The 19,401-nt window shown below is 39.9% G+C and overlaps 1 protein-coding gene across 1 annotated transcript in view; it reads left to right on the top strand.

Moving 5' to 3' along the window:
* The first annotated feature begins 1,976 nt into the window (after nucleotides 1–1,976).
* The window catches only part of GPD1L (glycerol-3-phosphate dehydrogenase 1 like), a 31,640-nt gene continuing 14,215 nt past the window's right edge, over nucleotides 1,977–19,401 (top strand). The window contains exons 1-5 of the mRNA XM_065399378.1: nucleotides 1,977–2,029; nucleotides 9,553–9,730; nucleotides 11,653–11,793; nucleotides 15,795–15,933; nucleotides 17,127–17,239. Of these exons, the coding sequence (XP_065255450.1) occupies nucleotides 1,977–2,029; nucleotides 9,553–9,730; nucleotides 11,653–11,793; nucleotides 15,795–15,933; nucleotides 17,127–17,239 (624 nt within the window). The remainder of the gene's footprint in view (nucleotides 2,030–9,552; nucleotides 9,731–11,652; nucleotides 11,794–15,794; nucleotides 15,934–17,126; nucleotides 17,240–19,401) is intronic.

Here is a 19,401-nt window from a genome sequence, read left to right as displayed (position 1 = left end):
AAATCATTTGGAGAATTTAAACTATATTTTTGGGTGTTTCAACACTTTAATAGCTTCCAGTGACATAATTAGGCATTTAAACATAAAAAGAGATTAAGATCTTGCACGGAACACACAAACTTTGGAAAGAGAATACAAATGAACTGTATTATGAGGAAAAATTTATGCTGTACTCATGATAGTGTTTTATGATAATGTTATGTGTAGTATTGTTTTCAATGAAAAATGTGACTTTTACTTAACCTCAGTTTGCCAAATAGTTACTTATTTCTGTCTTAAATTATTTGCTTTGCCAATACAGACATAAATGTCTAAATGAAACAGTCCTCTGTTATAGTTAATCCTCCTACGTTTTTTGTGTTGTCACATTTTTTTGGTTGGTGCAGGGTTCTATGCATTCAAATCTTAGATCTGGTTTCTCTCCCTGGATCCTTGACAGGGCCGGCTCCAGGCACCAGCGAAGGAAGCAGGTGCTTGGGGCGGCCCATGGAAAGGGGCGGCACATCCGGGTCTTCGGCGGCAATTCAGCAGCGGGTCCCTCAGTCTCTCTCGGAGCAAAGGACCCGCCGCCAAATTGCCGTCGAAGAATGAAGCGGCGCGGTAAAGCTGCCACTGAAGTGCCGCCGATCGTGGCTTTATCTTTTTTTTTTTTTTCCACTTCGATGCTTGGGGCGGCAAAAAAGCTGGAGCCGGCCCTGATCCTTGACTAGGGGATTTGACAAAGAGACACTTCTCATAAGCACTGAGGTGTCAAAACATCTTAGAAATATCTAGAATAGCTAAAACAGATTGAGCTACATAAGCAATGATCGTGCACAGGAGCTAACTTGGAACCTAATGAATGGTCTTAAGGCTCTTTATCTGCTTTCATGGAAATTGTCTCTGTCCTTCCCAATACTGCGACATTTATTCCATGTGGTCTTTTTCATCAGCATGAGTGAAGCGAGAGGAAGGACCCAGGGGAAAAATGTGGATGAACAACTTCAGAAAACAAAACAAAACTAGAGCACTGAACCACTTAAACATAGCAAATATGTAGTTGGAGTGATGCACCCTTGTCTTCCCCTCCCAGCTTCTGGCAGTCAGAGGTTTGCATCCCTGGGTTGAAAGCATGGGGTTACATTCCTGACCATCTTGGCTAATAGCCATCGATGGACCTATCCTCCATGATCTTATCTAATGCTTTTTTGAATCCAGTTATTTGTGCACTTTGTGAAAAAGTACTTCCTCTTATTTGTATTAAACCTGCTACCAACTAATTTAATTGGGTGACCCTTGTTTTTTGTATTCTGGGAAAAGGTAACTAACATTTCTGTATTCACTTTGTCCACACCATTCATGATTTTACAGACCTCTATCACATCCCCCTTAGTCGGCTCTTAGCTTAGTATCCAACTATATTAATACTTTGAAAAGAGGGAAAAACGCCTGTTTTTACATAATAACCAAACGAGCCTTGATCTTGGGGCAGCTTCTCTCCATCAGGACAACTTTTCGCCCTGGTTGAAAAAGGGAGCCCCCCATCCAGCTCTCCTTGGCCAACAAATGGCCTGAGACCTTGATTGCTTGCCTGGTGTTTGGGGGGGGGGGGGATCTGGGGGATCTTGACCCCCCAGCTCCAAGAATGAACATGCCCCCAGCTGTGGAAAAGGATGCACATGAGACCATCCTGGATCCTGCCCGCCCCGCCCTCCATCGCCCGGCTTGCAAGCAGAGCGCACTCTAGGAAGCCAGTGCAGACACTAGCCCGCGCCCGGGGGGGCAGTCAGCTTTGCACCCGCACCGGGGCACGGACTACAGCTCCCAGCAAGCCGCGGGAGCGGCAGCATGTGAGCGCCTAAGGGCGGGCGGCGTGCGCTGGGCTTTCTCTCCGGTGCATGGCTGGGAGGCGCTCGCCGCTGTTTACCCTGCCGAGACCCGGTGCCGAGCGGCGCGGCGCGGCGGAGCGGCTCGCGGCTGGTGGTGCAGCGCCCGCCATGGCTCTGGTCTCGGCGCCGCTGAGAGTCTGCATCGTGGGCTCGGGGAACTGGTGAGTGCGGCTGCCCGCAGAGCAGCGCGGGAGGAGCCGCCGCCCCTCGCCTCCTCCCCGGCGGTGCCTCTTGTGGGGGCAGAGAAACCCGGGCCAACGCGTGGAGAGGGCGTCGGCCGGAGCCGCTCTGCGCTCTCTGCCAGGGGCGGGGGAGGATGGATTTTAAGGCTGGGTGTACAGCCTTCCCCCTGTGGGGATGGAGGGTTTCCCCGCCTCAGGAAACTCTGTGGCAAGGCCACCGGGCCTGATTCTCCCCTGACTTGCACGCAGCGAAGCGTTGGTACCGGACTAGAGTGGCTTTGGAGTGGTACCGTTCTGAAAGTGGGTGCAAATGTCTGCAGCAAGGTGCAGGCCAGGGGAGAATCAGATCCCTTGTCTCTTACTTGTCTGTAAGGCACTTGCTGTGCTGTAGAAATAATAAATACTAGGTAGTTCAGTGAGAGAGACACCACAACCGGTTGTCCAAAACTCTGCCCCCTTCCAGCCCTGACAGGACTTTAGGGGATCAGAACGACCCATAGGGTTTCATTTTTGCAAAATCTGGCCAAAGTTGTTCTGCTCATCTCTAGTTTCAGTTAAACCTACTTCCTGTGTTGCTTCTGGGAATCTCTCCAAATCAGGTTGTCAATTTGTGGAAAATCCGGGATGCGATGTTTGTTTTTGTAGAGTCAGTTTGTTTTAGGATATGTGTGTTTAGGTTTAATTAGGATGCATTTTACTTCTGTTAACTTTAAAGAGGAAGAATGTGGCAATGTTGTCCCAACCATACAGGAAGAGCAAACTTTGGCTACACTGGGCCTGATCCCCCCACTCCATTGCTCTAGTTCTGCATCAGATGCTCCACTGAAAGTCAGTGGTGTAACAAATTAGAGAATCAGGCACACTGCTGTGTCCCCCTGTGTAAGTTAAACTTTTCTATACGGAAGTTACAATAGGATATTTTTAACCTGGCATCTGTTATGTGCCCACTTCTGTCAGCTCTGATATCAGCTGGCAAAGATTCTGCGCATTTTCAGCTGATTATGTTGCCTGAACTTGGACGAACTCAGCCCCCAAAATGATGAAATATAAATTTATTTTATATGGTGTCTTTCATACAAATTGTTTGCCAATGCATCTATCTTTCAGATGAATTACAGGACACTGGGCAATATACTCAAGTATCAGAGGGGTAGCCGTGTTAGTCTGAATCTGTAAAAAGCAACAGAGGGTCCTGTGGCACCTTTAAGACTAACAGAAGTATTGGGAGCATAAGCTTTCGTGGGTAAGAACCTCACTTCTTCAGATGCAAGGTTCTTACCCACGAAAGCTTATGCTCCCAATACTTCTGTTAGTCTTAAAGGTGCCACAGGACCCTCTGTTGCTTTGGGCAATATACTGTATCAGTAATCTCTTAATATCAAGAAGGGGAGTTGAGGTCAGATGGACTTCAATTTCCTACATGTTGTGGAGCATAAAAGGCTTAATAAAATGTGGCTTGACTGCCAAATCTGCCACTTGCTTGTCACTTTGGACAAACGACTAATGTCCCAATTTTGTTTCCATTAAAGGTAATGGGAGTTTTGCCATTAATTTCAATAGGAGCCGTACCATGCCCTTGACCTTTCTGAGCCTCAGTTTCCCACTTTGTCTTTTTCCCATTTTACTTCCCATCTGTGTAAAGAACGCAGAACCTCAGTTGAAAAGTGTGAAGTACAGAGTATTATTATTTATTAATTATATAAATGTATCTTCACAGTTTGTCACTTTAATTAATTTTAAAAACAGGATGCTGCCAGGGATGACTTATGAATAGCATCAGTTAAACATTTTTTTTTTAAATTATATCTAACTTTAGAGAACTCCAGTGTTTTTCCATGAATGGTAACATTCAGCTAGATAGAAAGGGACAGGACACTACAATTTGTGAAACAAAACCAGAACATTAGAGTCCCTGGTCAAAGTAACTTTAACAATCCCACTGTTAAAATGCTGCTGCTGTTCACTTTATGTAACTGCCTTTTAATATGGCTATTGTTTTGCAAAGTTCTGGAAGTTGCACAGTGCAAGGTCACGTGGAGTTTTGTTTTTGTTTTTTGAGGGAGTGATGGTTAACCAACTGAGAGCATAACCTGATGCTTGCCTTGTACTAACTTGTAAAATGAACTTTGTTCTATAAAATGCTGCATAACTTTTGCTTTTGCTTATTTATTTCCTTTCAACTTGTCAGTCTCATACATGAAGCAAATAGGAATCTTAATTTAATTAGCTAACTGCGGTTACATATGGTCTATACTGAAACTAGCATGCGTCAAAGTGTGAGAAGCTTCATTGAGATTATATACTAGCTACAACTGTGTGGGTGTAGCTTTAATTATTTTTTTTGTTGTGATTACTAATTGGATCAGCTTAGTATTCAAGAATTGCCCATGTGTATGCTGACAGATATTTGGAGGGCAAAATAATCATATCTGCTAAATTGTGAGAAGAGATTGTGCTTTCGGTGGTAGGAACTGTCATTATCTTTTGGGCCAAATTTATTGAGATAACAGTTTGCCACACATCTCTTAAAGGGAAAGTAAATTGTCTATGAAGGGAACAACAAGGAGTCTGGTGGCACCTTAAAGACTAACAGATTTATTTGGGCATAAGCTTTTGTGGGTAAAAACCTCACTTCTTCGGATGCATCCTTGTTGTTTTTGTAGATACAGACTAACACGGCTACCCCGTGATACTTGACATCTATGAAGGGGTGGAAGAAAGAAAAATGAATGAAAAAGATTTTAATCTAGGAATTATTTTGATAAGCAACTATTTTCTAGCCCCTTATTAAATCACAAGTATTTCTATAATCCAGACTATTCTTCCGTGCCCCTCTCCCAAGAATCAAGAAGTGAGAGATCTTGACTAAGGCCCTGATTCAGGAAAGCATTTCACTTCAGTGCAGCACTTAATCACATGCTTAAAATTAAGTATATGCTTAAGTGCTGCCATGAATTGGGGCCTATTACTCTGATTCTGCAAATGCTTATGAACAATGGAAATACATGCGTAAATGTTTGCTGGATCAGGGTCTGTCATAAACAGATAGTTAAGGGTTAATGCCTCTTTTACCTGTAAAGGGTTAAAAAGTTCACCTAGCCTAGCTGACACCTGACCAGAGGAACCAATGGGGGGATAAGATGTTTCAAAAGGAAGGAGGGAAGTTCCTTTTGTTTAGAGTCAGTTTCAGTTTAGGGGTTCACATGCAGGTCCCCATATCTGGACTCTAAAGTCCAAACTTTAGTAACTTTGCATAGGAGAAAGAAGTGCCCCAAAAAATCTCATACTGCGGCACCTCTCATGGATTTCTGCCATGTGTCAAATTACCTGTAACATAGGGCTCTTTAGATGGACTCCGTAATGATTAACAACTGTATCCTACCTCACCTACTTCTTTCTGACAGTTTCCACACTTCTCTTCTACTACACTATCACTCAATAGAAGTCAGCACTGTGTTGCCTGGTGAGTTACCTTGATAGTTCCCAATTGGCCTCTTTGGGTATGTCTACACAGCACTGCAATTAAAAACCCACAGCTGGCCTGTGCCAGCTGACTTGGTTTAATGGGGCTCGGACTCAGGAGCTGTTTAACTGCAGTATAGCTGTTCTGGCTCAAGCTGCAGCCTGAACTCTGGGACCCTCCCACCGCAAAGAATTCCAGAGCCCTGCATTAAACAGGTCTTTATTCCTGGCCAGAACTTTGCACTTGCACTAAGGAGGAATATTGCCCTTTGAAATTGAGTTACCTTATTTAATGATCTGAGTGCTGTTAGCTTTCACTTGGAAGGTGTTCCTGTTGTGATTGAGAAGAATGTACTGGGTTTTCCTGTGCAACTGAACTACTGTAGGCACAAAATATTACAGCTTGACCCATGATGTCAGAAATATTTTACTAGAAACAAATCAGTAAGCATACCAATTATTTTGCTTGTTAATGTCATGAATGCACTCTAAGTCAACCCAAGGTGAGGAATGGACTTCTGATTCCATGTTATCAGTTGTAGGAAATCTGAGCGTGTTGATTTGTGTGTTGGTTAAAATGGGGGTGGGGAGTTGCTATCTCACTCTATTTATGGCATTTAGATTCCTGATGTCATTCTTGTGACTTTGCCCAACTTACTTCTAGTTTAGTTCTTGTAACATTACAATGAAATAGGAAGCAGTGAAGTCACATTTTAGATATTCCTGAACACAGGAAATCAATGACCAGCTTATTCTTATTACAGTCAAAGAAGGAAAAGAGACAGTCCAGACCATCTAACTGTTAAACAATAATGGAACTTGTGGTGTGAGCAGTACACACTGCACATATGCAAAGTAGGGCTGTCAATTAATCACAGTTAACTTACGCTATTAACTAAAAATAATTAATTATGGTTAAAAAAATTAATTGCAGTTAATCACACTTTTAATCATACTGTTAAACAATAGAATACCAATAGAAATGTATTAAATATATTTGGATGTTTTTCTACATTTTCAAATATATTGATTTCAATTACAACACAGAATACAAAGTGTACAGTGCTCACTTTATATTACTTCTTGTTCAGCCAGTTGCTCAGAAAAACAAGTTTGTTTACATTTACGGGAGATAATGCTGCCCACTTATTATTTACAATGTCCCTTGAAAGTAAGAACAGGCGTTTGCATGTCACTTTTGTAGCCAGCATTGCAAGGTATTTACGTGCCAGATATGCTAAATGTTTGTATACCCCTTCATGCTTCGGCCACCATTCCAGAGGACATGCTTCCATGCTGATGATGCTCGTTGAAAAAAAGTGCTAACTAAATTTGTGACTGAACTCCTTGGGGGGAGAATTGCATGTCTCCTGCTCTGTTTTATCTGCATTCTGCCATATATTTCATGTTATAGTAGTCTTGGATGATGACCCAGCACATGTTGTTCAATTTAAGAACACTTTCACTGTAGATTTGACAAAACACAAAGAAGGTATCAATGTGAGATTTCTAAAGATAGCTACAGCACTTGACCCAAGGTTTAAGAATCTGAAGTGCCTTCCAAAATCTGAGAGGGACGAGGTGTGGAGCATGCTTTCAGAAGAGTTAAAAGAGCAACACTCTGATGCGGAAACCAGAATCCGAACCACCAAAAAAGAAAATCAACCTTCTGCTGGTGCCATCTGACAGATAATGAAAATGAATGTGCGTTGGTCCGCACTGCTTTGGATCATTATTGAGCAGAACCCGTCATCGGCATGGACGCATGTCCTCTGGAATGGTGGTTGAAGCATGAAGAGACATATGAATGGTTAGTGCATCTGGCACGTAAATATCTTGTGATATCTGCTACAACAGTGCCATGTGAACGCCTGTTCTTACTTTCAGGTGACATTGTGAACAAGAAGCAGGCAGCATTATCTCCTGCAAATGTAAACAAATTTGTTTGAGCGATTGCCTGAACAAGAAGTAAGATTGAGTGGACGTGTAGGCCCTAAAGTTTTACATTGTTTTATTTTTGAGTGTAGTTATTTTTTGTACATAATTCTACATTTGTAAGTTAAACTTTCATGATAAAGATATTGCACTACAGTACTTGTATTAGGTGAATTAAAAATACTATTTCTTTTGTTTTACAGTGCAAATATTTGTAATAAAAAATAATATAATGTCAGTGTATGGTACAGTACAATAAAAACAAAACAAAAACCATGTGCACATTTAGGCTGAGTTAGAATTAACACTGTATTTCTCTATCAACAATGTTTGCAAAATACTTAGTGGAGATTAAGACCAAAGAGAGAAACTTAAGTCTTTATTTAAATATAGTACTAAAAAAACTTCGTTTTTATAGCCCCTTCCATGCAAGAATTTCAAAACACTTTATACACAACACACCTTGTGATATATTAAATATTATTATTTCTATTGCAGAGACAGGAAAACTGAAACAGATTGGTAAGGTAAATTGCCTATAGTAACACAAGATAGTTGTTGACAGAACTAGGCAAAGAACCCTGAACTCTCATCTACCGCTCCTATGTTCTGGCCATTACATCAAAGTCCCTCTCTGTTTTAATTCCCAAGTCTTAAAAGCTAATTTTCATTTCCTTTTCTAACTCCATAAGCAACGTAAATTAGTTCAGGACAGTAGCTTGACTTATGCTTTCCAGGATGTAGCAGGCAGGCATTGCAGCATTTATAATCAAGATGTTAGTTTTGGTAACATTGTCACCTTCTTGGCTCAGGAAATTTTGTGGAACATGAAATACTGCTGTAAAAAGAAATACTCTATTAAAAAACACTTTCTTGCAGTCTTTTAAAGAAATAACACTTTTATGATTTAATTCAACAAGAATTGTTATATGTAGTGAAAGCCTTTACATGGCATGTTATAAATATTTCTTATGCTTACTAAGTGATCACAAGGACTGTAATAGCCAAATCCCTACTGCTGCATTAAAAGCTCTTATAGAATGAATCTAATACACTGTAATAAGCTTTGGCTGTTAGGGAATCATGCTAGGGGCTTATATATGGCTAAATTTATAAAGTTAAAACAGTATTTTGCCTCTTAATATGCAGTCTTTTAAAGCACACACCTTTTTTCCTGCTCCCACACCCATGAAGTTACTTCTGATGTCCTCCCCTTAGGCTGTGGGGCAGGTGAAGGCAAATGGGAGAATGCAGGAAATTAATAATGATAGTAATAAGTAACATAAAAACCCCACACATGCACACACAAATCATGAACCCAAGGCCATTGGGAATGGGAGAATCTACTCTTCTCCCTCATATATAGTTCCTGTACCTGACTGCTATTGCTTGTAACTTTCCCTGCATAATGGAATTCTTGGGCAGTTTCACTGTTGTCCAGAGATCTGAGTAAATATGACTCCAGAATTTTGTTAATTTATTCTGCTGCTGTTTGGGAGGAAAAAAGATTTGAGCAGCAATGAAAGTGTTTGTCTGCAAACTCAGGAAGATGGCACTGCATCAGATCACCTTTGGAAGACTGTCACGCTGTAGTTGATGTTCTGCAGAAATTGATGGGTTAGTGCCCCCTGCCAAAGGAAATCTTCTCACCACTGGCAAGAGGATTTTACAAAACTTGCTGACCCATCATTTCTTTTTTAAATTTAATTTTTCAGTTATTTAGAAGTTGTATGTAGCTTCTTACCACTGCATTGAAAAATATAATCCTTTTGAATTTGTGCATATGAAGTTACTGAACTCCCTCTGGATGTCTGATGAGTAGAAGAAGCAATTAGAGGGGTATGAGTAAATGTTTCAGTCTACTGAGCTCTTTTCTGACTGTATTTGTTTAAGCAAAAGCAAAATATATGAATGATTGGTTGATTTCCCCCCCCCATTTTATTAGTTCAAAATTTTTAAATAGTAATTGGACCAATTGTCTGGGTATTTTGGGGGTGGGTAGGATGGCGGGTGGGTGTGTGTGTGTGTATGTGTTAAGTGACCTTTTTTCCAGAACACAGTTACTATAATTTTAGAATATCTTCTTTTTCTGTTTTCTTTCCTAGGGGCTCTGCTGTTGCCAAAATAATAGGCAATAATGTAAAAAATATGCAAAAGTTTGCTTCCACAGTGAAAATGTGGGTCTTTGAGGAAAATATTAATGGGAGAAAACTGACAGATATCATAAATAATGAACATGAAAATGTAAAATATCTCCCTGGTTACAAGCTGCCAGAAAATGTGGTAAGACTTGGAAGCTAAACTTGGTGTGTGTGTGTGTGTATATAAATTGCTTATAGTCAGAAATGAGATAGAGTTTGACAAAAAAGTGAATGAAACACTCCTAACTATTTTGTTAATGATGTGGGCACAATCAAGGGTTCCGAACAGCTGAGCTCTCTAAGGTAGTTGATAGCTAACATAATCTTGTAATAGATTTTCCCCTTCAATGACTTTATGGCACCATATGCTATATTGTGTATATATGCAAACACGTGAAAATAATAGAAAGATTGATGCCTTTGCCCATAACTACCATAAAGATTTGCCCTCAATTTTGGAAAGGAACTGACTGACAAGTTTGGAAGAAAGGTGGGATTTCAGACCCTCTGGAAGTTCACTACTGAAAGCTGCATTGAATTATGTAAAGGCTGTTCACTTTTGTGGTCATTTATGCCAGTGTAAAGTGCTGCCAAACCTGAATGGTGACATTTTTCACGCAGTTCGCACTGGTGTAAATGACAACATATTGTGGTGGGCAATCATGAATCTGGCCAAGAAAGAGCTAGAAGTAGGAGGAGAGAGCAGCAACTGACAATTTAATAGGAAAATCTATGGGTTAAAAACTTCCTATAGCTAGATTATGGTTCTATTGGTGCCATTGAAACCTAAATGCTGCACCAGTCTCCTAATGTGAAGTAAATCATAGACTAATAGAACTGGAAGAGACCTCGAGAGGTCTAGTCCAGTCCCCTGCACTCATGGCAGGACTAAGTATTATCTAGACCATCCCTGACAGATGTTTGTCTAACCTGCTCTTAAAAATCTCCAATGATGGAGATTCCACAATCTCCCTAGGCAATTTATTATTTCCCTTTTGTCATAGACCAGGGAAACTTTGGTGTTACCCAGGTTGTTCATGTTCATTACCTCCATTAATAGTGATTGCAGAGGCCACTGTACAGCCCCAGAACTCATTTTTGGTGCCTCTGTTATTTCAAGTGTGGTTAAACATGAGGACTACTTTAAAGTCCTCATCACTTGTTGGAAAAGGGTGAAGTCTGGCAGGTGGCTTGGAAGCTGGTCACCTTAAAAAGAAAAACAAAACCTTTTAAGAATCAAAAATAGAACATCAGGAAACAGATGTAAGAGAGACTGGTGAAGGTTTTTTGTTTTTGTTTTTGTTTTAAACAGGACATGTCTATATTACAAGCACTACAGTGGCACAGGTGTGGTGCTGCAGCTGTGGTGCTGTGGCATTGTAATGTAGGCACTTGCTACAGTGAGAAGGAAGGGTTTTTTCCATCACTATAGTAAATACACCTCCTCGAGAGGTGGTAGCTAGGTCTACAGTGTGCTTAGGTTGACTTAACTACGTCTCTGAGGAGTGTGAATTTTTCACAGCCCCGAGCAATGTAGCTAGGTCGACCTAAGTTTTAGGTGTAGACCAGGCCTCATTTTTCTGAGTGCAGTATGTATTAGAAATGTAAACTGTTTTGCCAAACCAGCAGCTAAACAAGAGACATTCAAAAACGGCCTCTAATTTTGCATTTCAATCAATTAGGTTGTGAATATTAGTTAGATGTCTGAACTCTGATTTCTAGGTGCGAACACCATTTGCTCCTGCAAATTTGGTAGTTAGCTGTCTAAATTCTGTCATTTGCAGGTACAATTGATTGTGTCCACAATATTAGAAGGCAGGGAAAGGCCCCTTTCAAAATTTGGCCCAATATGTCTTGGGTTGGGTTGGCTTGAAAGCATTTGATGCTCTCGCATGTGTAGGAATATAATGTGCATGGGTTTTTTTTCTCTTATTGATATAACATGATAGAAATGATCATTCTCAGAAAGCTCGTCTAGATTATTTTTAGAGAACTTTTGAATAGAATTAATTTTTTAAAAATTCTTTTGTTTCACAACCCCCTTTGTCTCCCATAATTGTACAGATTGCCATTCCAAATCTTAACGAAGCTGTGCAAGATGCAGACTTGTTGGTCTTTGTCATTCCTCACCAGTTTATTCATAAGATCTGCGATGAGATCACAGGACGGGTACCAAAGAAAGCTGTTGGGATAACTCTCATCAAGGTATAATAAATGCTATATGTTAACATTGTCAATATATAATGGAATCTTCTGAAACCATTCAACTAAGAGTTTGAGATGAAAAATCTTTCCCTGTCCCAGCCAAATTGTTATTTTTTCTTGATTGTTCAGTAGGACTTCTTTGGATGTACAATCAGAATTTGAGTCCTAGTCACTAATGAATTGTTATGCAGTGTTTTTTATTTTATTCTGTCATTTTCAGTAACAGGGAGGTGAGACTGCTTACAAGACTGACTTAAAAAAATATTTTGCACCACCAGGCTTTTCAGCCTATTACTTTCTCATTCTGGACACCTCACTAGATGGAGAGCAGAGCACAACTATAATAGTCTGGTTGTTAATTCACATCCCAAACACTGAGCTGATCATTTTAAAAATTGACGAGAGACTCTCATGTGACTGAGTGGACAGTGCTCTCGTTCACATCAAAGATTTTGCTGCAACAAGAGAAACTGTTCAGAGCCATCCAAAAAGATAAACCAGTCCCAGTATGGGAACTTGTTGGGAACAGCATTTTAAAGGGGCTTTCATAGAGCTGGAGGCAAGGGAGTTTCTGTTTTAAATGACATTTTGTTTCTGAATATTAAGCTATGGTAGATCTGGTTATTCCCACAAGCTTCTAGAAGACATTACTTTGTTCTTGCCCTTCATTTGGTTGAGGGTGGGGGTGCTTTATTTTCTCGGCACAAGTTCCCCTGTCTGTACTCATTCCTGGCACAGGTTCACCCTCCAGATCTTTCATTTTTATTTTTTAAATAAATTTCTCTCTCTTTAGTTTAGCTGAAACCATTGAATCTTGTTTTTGTCAGTGCTGCCCTATCGAAGGGATTTAGTCTTGAAAGCTTGAATTTTATTAAAAGGTAACACTGCTCTAGTTCAGGTGTTGTACTTTACAGATCAGTTTTTGATTATACATTCATTGAATTGAAGGATGAAAGAAACAGGGCACATGATTCTGGCATAGTGTTGAAAGCAATAAATATATAGCGACGAAAACTTCCATGTCAGCCATCTGGCTATCTGAGATGAAAATAAAATCCCAGACTGAACATTTTGAAGGCACCAAGTAGCCTACACCAACAGAATTGAGGACATGTTCCTTCACTCTTTTTCTTAAACTCTTGAGAGAAATGTAATTGATTCTTCCCTAACTCATTCTGGCCTATATGTTTACCATGATGTCATTTATGTCAATGTGAAACCAGAATAACTCTAAATGTCAGTCTGGTTACTGTGGCTTTTACCCAGATCAGATTTGGATCAGAAACTGGGTCTTTATTTCTTTAAAAATACAGTTTAAATTCTTGATGGTTATTGACTATATTTATGTAAAGAATAAATATTTAATGCACTGGTAAAATTATGCAAAGGAAAAAGTATTTATTTATGCAAGGGAAAACACTTTCTATTTTTTTCCATAAACATTAGTATATTATTAGTCTGAATATTTAATATAATGTTGGATGACATCTCTTACACAAGCCAGAACTGGTTACCAGACAACTTCCCATTGTTAAGCTGCTTCTCTGGTCCAGTAGGTGCTCTCTTTAAAGAAATGGTGCAAACGTTTTTTTTTATTATTATTCAGTTGCAACTGTGTGCAAACTACCTATTTCCACTTTCTGTCAATGGGACAAAAATCTGTACAAAGGGGCAGAGATCTGATCTCACTAACAAAAGAGCATGTGAGAATGGAATCATCTCATCATTCATAAGTAATGGAGGATTTTTTTATTTCTAAGCACGTGCACATGCGTGCATGTATACACACACTTGCTCTATTTATATCGCTATGCAAGTACATTTAGTGTGGCCATGGGTAACAAATGCTGTAGTTAGTGTAGTTCTGCTCTGAAAGAGGGCTATGTAAAATGGCATTGGTGGGCTCCTCTCTCTGTCTGATTTCTATATGCAGTATATTCTCTTTACAAATAAAAGGTGTACGTTTAACTGCCAGACCTGCAAATTCAACCTAATATGTGACAATAAAACTGGGTCTTTGGTGAATGCCGGATGAGGCCCTGAATGATGCATCTGTAATCATGTTGCCTTAAATTGATTATGACAAGGTAAATGACTGGAACTCAGTAAATGTTTGTGTTGACTAATAAGAGGAAATGGAATCCAACTTGCTTTTTTAGCATTGTAGTACAAGAAGAGCACAGGAGTGAAAAGCAATTTGAAAGCTTCTCTGGCCGGCCTTTGGGTTGTTCTAATTTACACCTAGTTGCCTCTGGTGACCATTGCAGCATCTAGATCTATTGCCCTGGCCTATGTTGGGAGCCATTACATTGGCTCTACCCCACATGGGGAATACCCCTACACTGTGAAAGTTATCAGGTCAGATCCACCTGGGTTCCTGCTTCTTTTAAGATCAACTTCAGCCCTCGTAGAAGCAGGTGCAGCTCCCTTTGACTTCAGCAGAAGTCCACGGCAGGTCTGGTTTTAGTATCCAGTCACGTGTGATCTCTCTCAATGCAGGTTATTCATTCAAGTGCGCAAATTCATATCTAGGTAGTTGTTCCAAATGCCTTTTAAAGAGACTGAATGGCAGCTGTTGATTAATTGCCTGTTCGGGGACCTAATAAATAGACTGTCAAGACATCTTTGGAGCTGTTAAAAAACAACACATACATGAGCATTCTTTCAGATTCTCATCACTGTACAATATGGTCCACAAAGATGTTAAGTGAGAGCATGAGAGTGAAAAAAGTAATGCAACAGTATAGTAATTGACTTACATTTTAATTGGCTGGTTTCATACATGTGTGTCTCACAATGTCTCTTAGTTGTGCAGTGTTTTTAAAAATAAACTATTTTTTGAGCCTTAGGAATGCAAATCTCTGCCAGCCTTGAATGTCTTCTGTGGCTTATATAAAGTTTAATGGATTTCAGCAATGCCTTTTTATACTTAAAAAAAAAAAAAAGGCCATGGTGTAGTTCAAAGTGATGCTCTTCTGTGTGCTAGGTATGAGAAACTGTTTAAAAATAAGGCTTTACAAAGAAAATGTTTCTATAACCTCCTAAATATTTATACTTTTTGGGAAGGAGGTGGACAGTTTTGAGCCTTGTGCTTCTATAGAGGGGAAAAGCACAGTTAATTCAACACATTTTGGTTCCATGGGAGAAATAGCTTTGGACGAAGGAGGTACTGCAGTTCCCTGAAAAAGGCACAAGCAGTCAGGAGTTCTGGATTCTATTCTCCACTCTGGCACTGATCTACTCAAGGCACTTCAGTCTCTCTCTGCCCCATTTCTCTATCTCTGGAGAACAGGGATAATGATATTTCAGTAAAGCACTTTGAAATCAATAGATGAAAAATGCTACGTAAGAGTAAAAGTATTATTAGTCAGCTTCTTCCATATCTACAAATGGGCTTTTCACTTTGTAGTAGTGTTCAAGATGACTAGAACTCTGATTGATTAGTAAGCCATTGCTGTCATTAAACACGAAGCAATTTCTCTATGATATTTCAGTTTGAGTGTTTTCCCCACAAAATATTACATAAAAATATTAAAATCCAATCCTATGAGTTTCTGGGCCTCGTTGTTTTCTACTGAGGTCAGTAGGCCAGCTCCTGAAGAGGTGGAAATCAGTGTTGCTCCATTGACTTCAGTAGGGGGACATTCATTTACATCATCTGAGGATCTGTTCCCAGGGGAGATGAACTTGCAGCACCTTACAGGATTGTGCCCTTTATTTAGCACAAAATAAACCCTGTTGTCATCATCTAGATGTTGGTAGCTAATTCCTAATTTTTAAGTGCAATTTTGTATCAAAGGAAGACATCATAAAAGGTCACAGTAGAGGCAAGACTGTATAGCCAGATGTGTCTGTGTGTCTTATCTCAGTGGTAGCAAGTCCACTATCTTCTGTCACTAACTGGATAAACTTTATTGTAGCTTCCACCCAGGAAGGATAATTGTGACGCAATCTATTCTGTCTAATGCCTGTTCAGTAATTCACTTTAATGTTGGCTGCAGGGAATAGACGAAGGCCCAGAGGGACTCAAACTGATTTCTGACATTATTCGAGAGAAAATGGGAATAGACATCAGTGTGCTGATGGGAGCTAACATTGCCAATGAGGTAGCAGCAGAGAAGTTCTGTGAAACCACAATAGGTAACATTCTGTGTAATTAAAATGTTTAAAATATCGATGTCTATGCTCAAAACTCCACATTGAATAATTTGAACATCACCGTTGCCAGCTTTAATCAGTCATTATCAGAAGCTGCTAAGTCTTTCTTATTTAATTTCTGAACTTCCTATAATGTTTGCACTCCCAAATGTAGCAGTAAGGCATTGGGAGGAGAGATTATGAAATCTCATTAGGATTGTGTCTTCAGAGCCAACCCTTATTTCTTTTACAATGAAATAATTACCAACCCACAAAGTAACAATTATACTGTTTAATACTGATAAAGTAGCCATGCCACTGCTGTGCAGAACATTTTGCTGCATAGGTTGCTACATAGTCTAATATCAAGTGATTAGATGTTTTTTAGTACAGGTGTTGCAGCTTGTGAAACTCTCTCTCTTTCCATATTTATAACTTTTTAAGGGTGCTACTGTATCCTTTGTAGGTTTTCATCTTAACTAATTCTTCCAAACTGCGGGTGTTGGCCTTGATCCTGCAATTGGAACTACTAGCACAGATTTCTCTGCACCCATCTAAGGCTGGAGAGATTTCACAAAGTCTCACATGTGCATTCAAATATATACAGCTGTGTGCAATCTGAGGGAGTTAATGTTGTTAGACCATAAATTTTTTTTTTTTACTTTTGTGTAGTTAGCTTTGTGAGCTTAGTGTCATGTTAACATCTCTTGCATATAATTATTTTAGATGGTTGATTTAATTTATAATGTTGACAGACACTTCTTTTTCAGGGCAACATTAGCTTGCTGTGTTAATAAGGTATCTGTGACTTGTTTTACCAGTAGGTATGAACATGTGCTTAAAGTACTTCATAGAATTGCAGCTGCTGAGAAGATAACTTGGACAGATTTTTTTTCAAACCAATTTTAATTATTTAAATAATAAGAAAACAAGGGAAATGGATTTAAACAAAAAGGAGGTGGTGGTGAAGTTATATGATCGTTCTTCTGTCTATTCTGAGGTCTTAGACTACTGGTAAATGTCTCCATGTTAAGAACTATCTTGGTTGGAGGGAGGGGAAGTGGGGAAAAACAATCTAACTCCTGCTTTGAAGTATTATGCCTTGCAATAAAAAGACTGCATAATAAATGAATACATTATTCATTGCTTGCTTTCTCTTCTCCCTCCCCCCCCCCCCCCAAAAAAAAAAAAACCAGGCAGTAAAATCCTGGAGAACGGCCTTCTTTTCAAAGAACTCCTGCAGACGCCAAACTTCCGAATAACTGTAGTAGACGATGCAGATACTGTTGAGCTTTGTGGTGCTCTTAAGGTACGGTTAGCTGTGCTGAATTTTTATGACTGGGGAAGGGAGATGATGGGGGGGGGGGGAGAAGGGGAGAGTATTTACCCCTAAAAGGTTGTCTATCTGTGTGTTTCTCTCTCTAAAATATAAAAAATACATGCTTTAAAACTAAAATAATTGAACATACAGCTCTGCAAATACTAGACATAAAACTGGAGAAAGGCATGTGGTTAGTGCATGGAGCTCTGCATCGAGATATCCTGAGTTCTGTTCCTACCTCTGCCACTTACTTGCTCTGTGGCTTCATGCAAGTTATCTTGCATCCAGGGCTGGCACTTCCACTAGGCGACCCTAGGCAGTTGACTAGGGTGGCAGGATTTGGGGGGTGGCATTTTGCCGTCCTCAGCGGCAATTCGGCGGAGCGGAAGGACCCCTGCCGCCAAATGCTCTGAGGAGGAGCGCTGCCGCCTACGGCGGCAAAAACCAAGGCACCACTCCTGGTTGCATCTACACTCCTGAAACACTTTTAAAATCCATTCCAGCCTCTGGGCAAGGTCTGTGTGTACAGCAGCCCCTATGCAAGGGGAGAGGAATGTGAAGCTGAAGTTAACCTTTTTTGCACTGGAAACCACATAGTTCCCTTGCTCCCTATCTCATTTGTTTTTAGAAGCCGCTTCTACTGGCACCGTTATACCGACTGTATAGGTGGGACACAACTCTGCTAAAACAGTTTTTTAAAGACTTATCCCAGACCAGGTGTTTTAGCAAAGTTATGTCCCATCTATACAGTTGGCTCAACTGTGCCAGCTGGAATGGCTTTGAAAAACAAAGAGGCAGAGAGCAGTCTAGTCAGACACTGCCTGGTTAGGTGTTAACTCCAGATTTACATTCCTCTTCCCTTAAGTAGGTACTGCAGTGAAGCGGTATAAGGGCTCCTGGAGAGAAGAGAGAGAATGGCAAGGCCCTGTGCCCAGATACCAAAGTCTGGATGAACCCTAGACTGGGAATTTCCTTTTTATTCCTGTTTTTGCTTATGGTACCTAATTCTGGCTTATTCTGATAAAGCCTTGCGCTTGCTGAGAAATCCTGCGAATTGTTATTTTCATCCTATCAGGTTAGAGGTAGTTTCAGAAGCATGGATGGGGCCTTAGTCTCCCTTGCCCAGTTTCACCACAGGAATAAGCTGGTAGATTGCCATTGACTTCGCTAGAACTTCATCTACGTAACACCAATGGTGAATTTGGCCCTCTGAGCCATAGTTTCTCCATCTGCAAATGAGAATAGCAATAAATACATTTCTGGGAGATGGGCAGTAAGTAGTAAAGGGACTCCATGAACATGAAATCACAACAGTTTTAAAAAATGAGTTAAAAGTAACTTCAGGAACTGGACTTGAGTCTGCATTATGCTGCCATTTTCATACTCTTTAAAATGCTTTTTCTCTCCCCGTTGCTATGTGATGAAAGACCCATGCAAACAATAAGGAAAACAAGTAAACTGACTAAGCACAAAGTGCTGTCAAATGCGCACAGAATAAACCTAAAAATGGAGAATGTCTTCTAATTCCTTCCAGCTGTAGTAATTTGAGATGATGGTTGCAACTGTAGTAGGTATAAATATTTTTCGGACAAGAAGTGGGATTTTTTTTTTTTCATTACCCGTGTGTCCTTCTCAAATAGTGAATGTTGGTGCAGCACTTTGAAGATGTAAAGCACTATATTGTTGTATACAAATCTTGTGCATGTATTCTCCAAACTTGTATTGGATAAGGTTTGTGCAGAATTGCTGAACAGTAAAACAAATATTTTTCTGTTCTTTCAAAGAACTACAAAGCTGTTTTTTCTTTTGTTTTTGTAACTGAATTGTACCGATAGGAAGTGAAGTGTAGCTTAAAATGATTCCTATTGATTTTTTCTTTTCTTTTCGGGTTAATTTACAGGAAATTGTTATATATATGTTGTTAATGGCTTGGGCCCCTGGCCAGTTATACAATAGTTCGTGTTCTCTAATGTTTGTGACGGGAAGCAATTTCACTGAACACAGTCATGTACTAGTAAACCTACATTTATGATACTTCAGAAAATCACTGAAAAGAAAAATAAGACTCCCAAATATAATAAAGTAATATGTAGTGCTAGTCAGCATAAACACTGTAACGATTAGTAAACGTTACATGAAATACTCTATTT

This window comes from Emys orbicularis, chromosome 2 (assembly GCF_028017835.1).
Source record: "Emys orbicularis isolate rEmyOrb1 chromosome 2, rEmyOrb1.hap1, whole genome shotgun sequence".
In the NCBI taxonomy this organism is placed as follows: Eukaryota; Metazoa; Chordata; order Testudines; family Emydidae; genus Emys; species Emys orbicularis.
The sequence above is the reverse complement of the archived record's forward strand: the minus strand, read 5'-3'. Positions and strand labels throughout refer to the sequence as shown.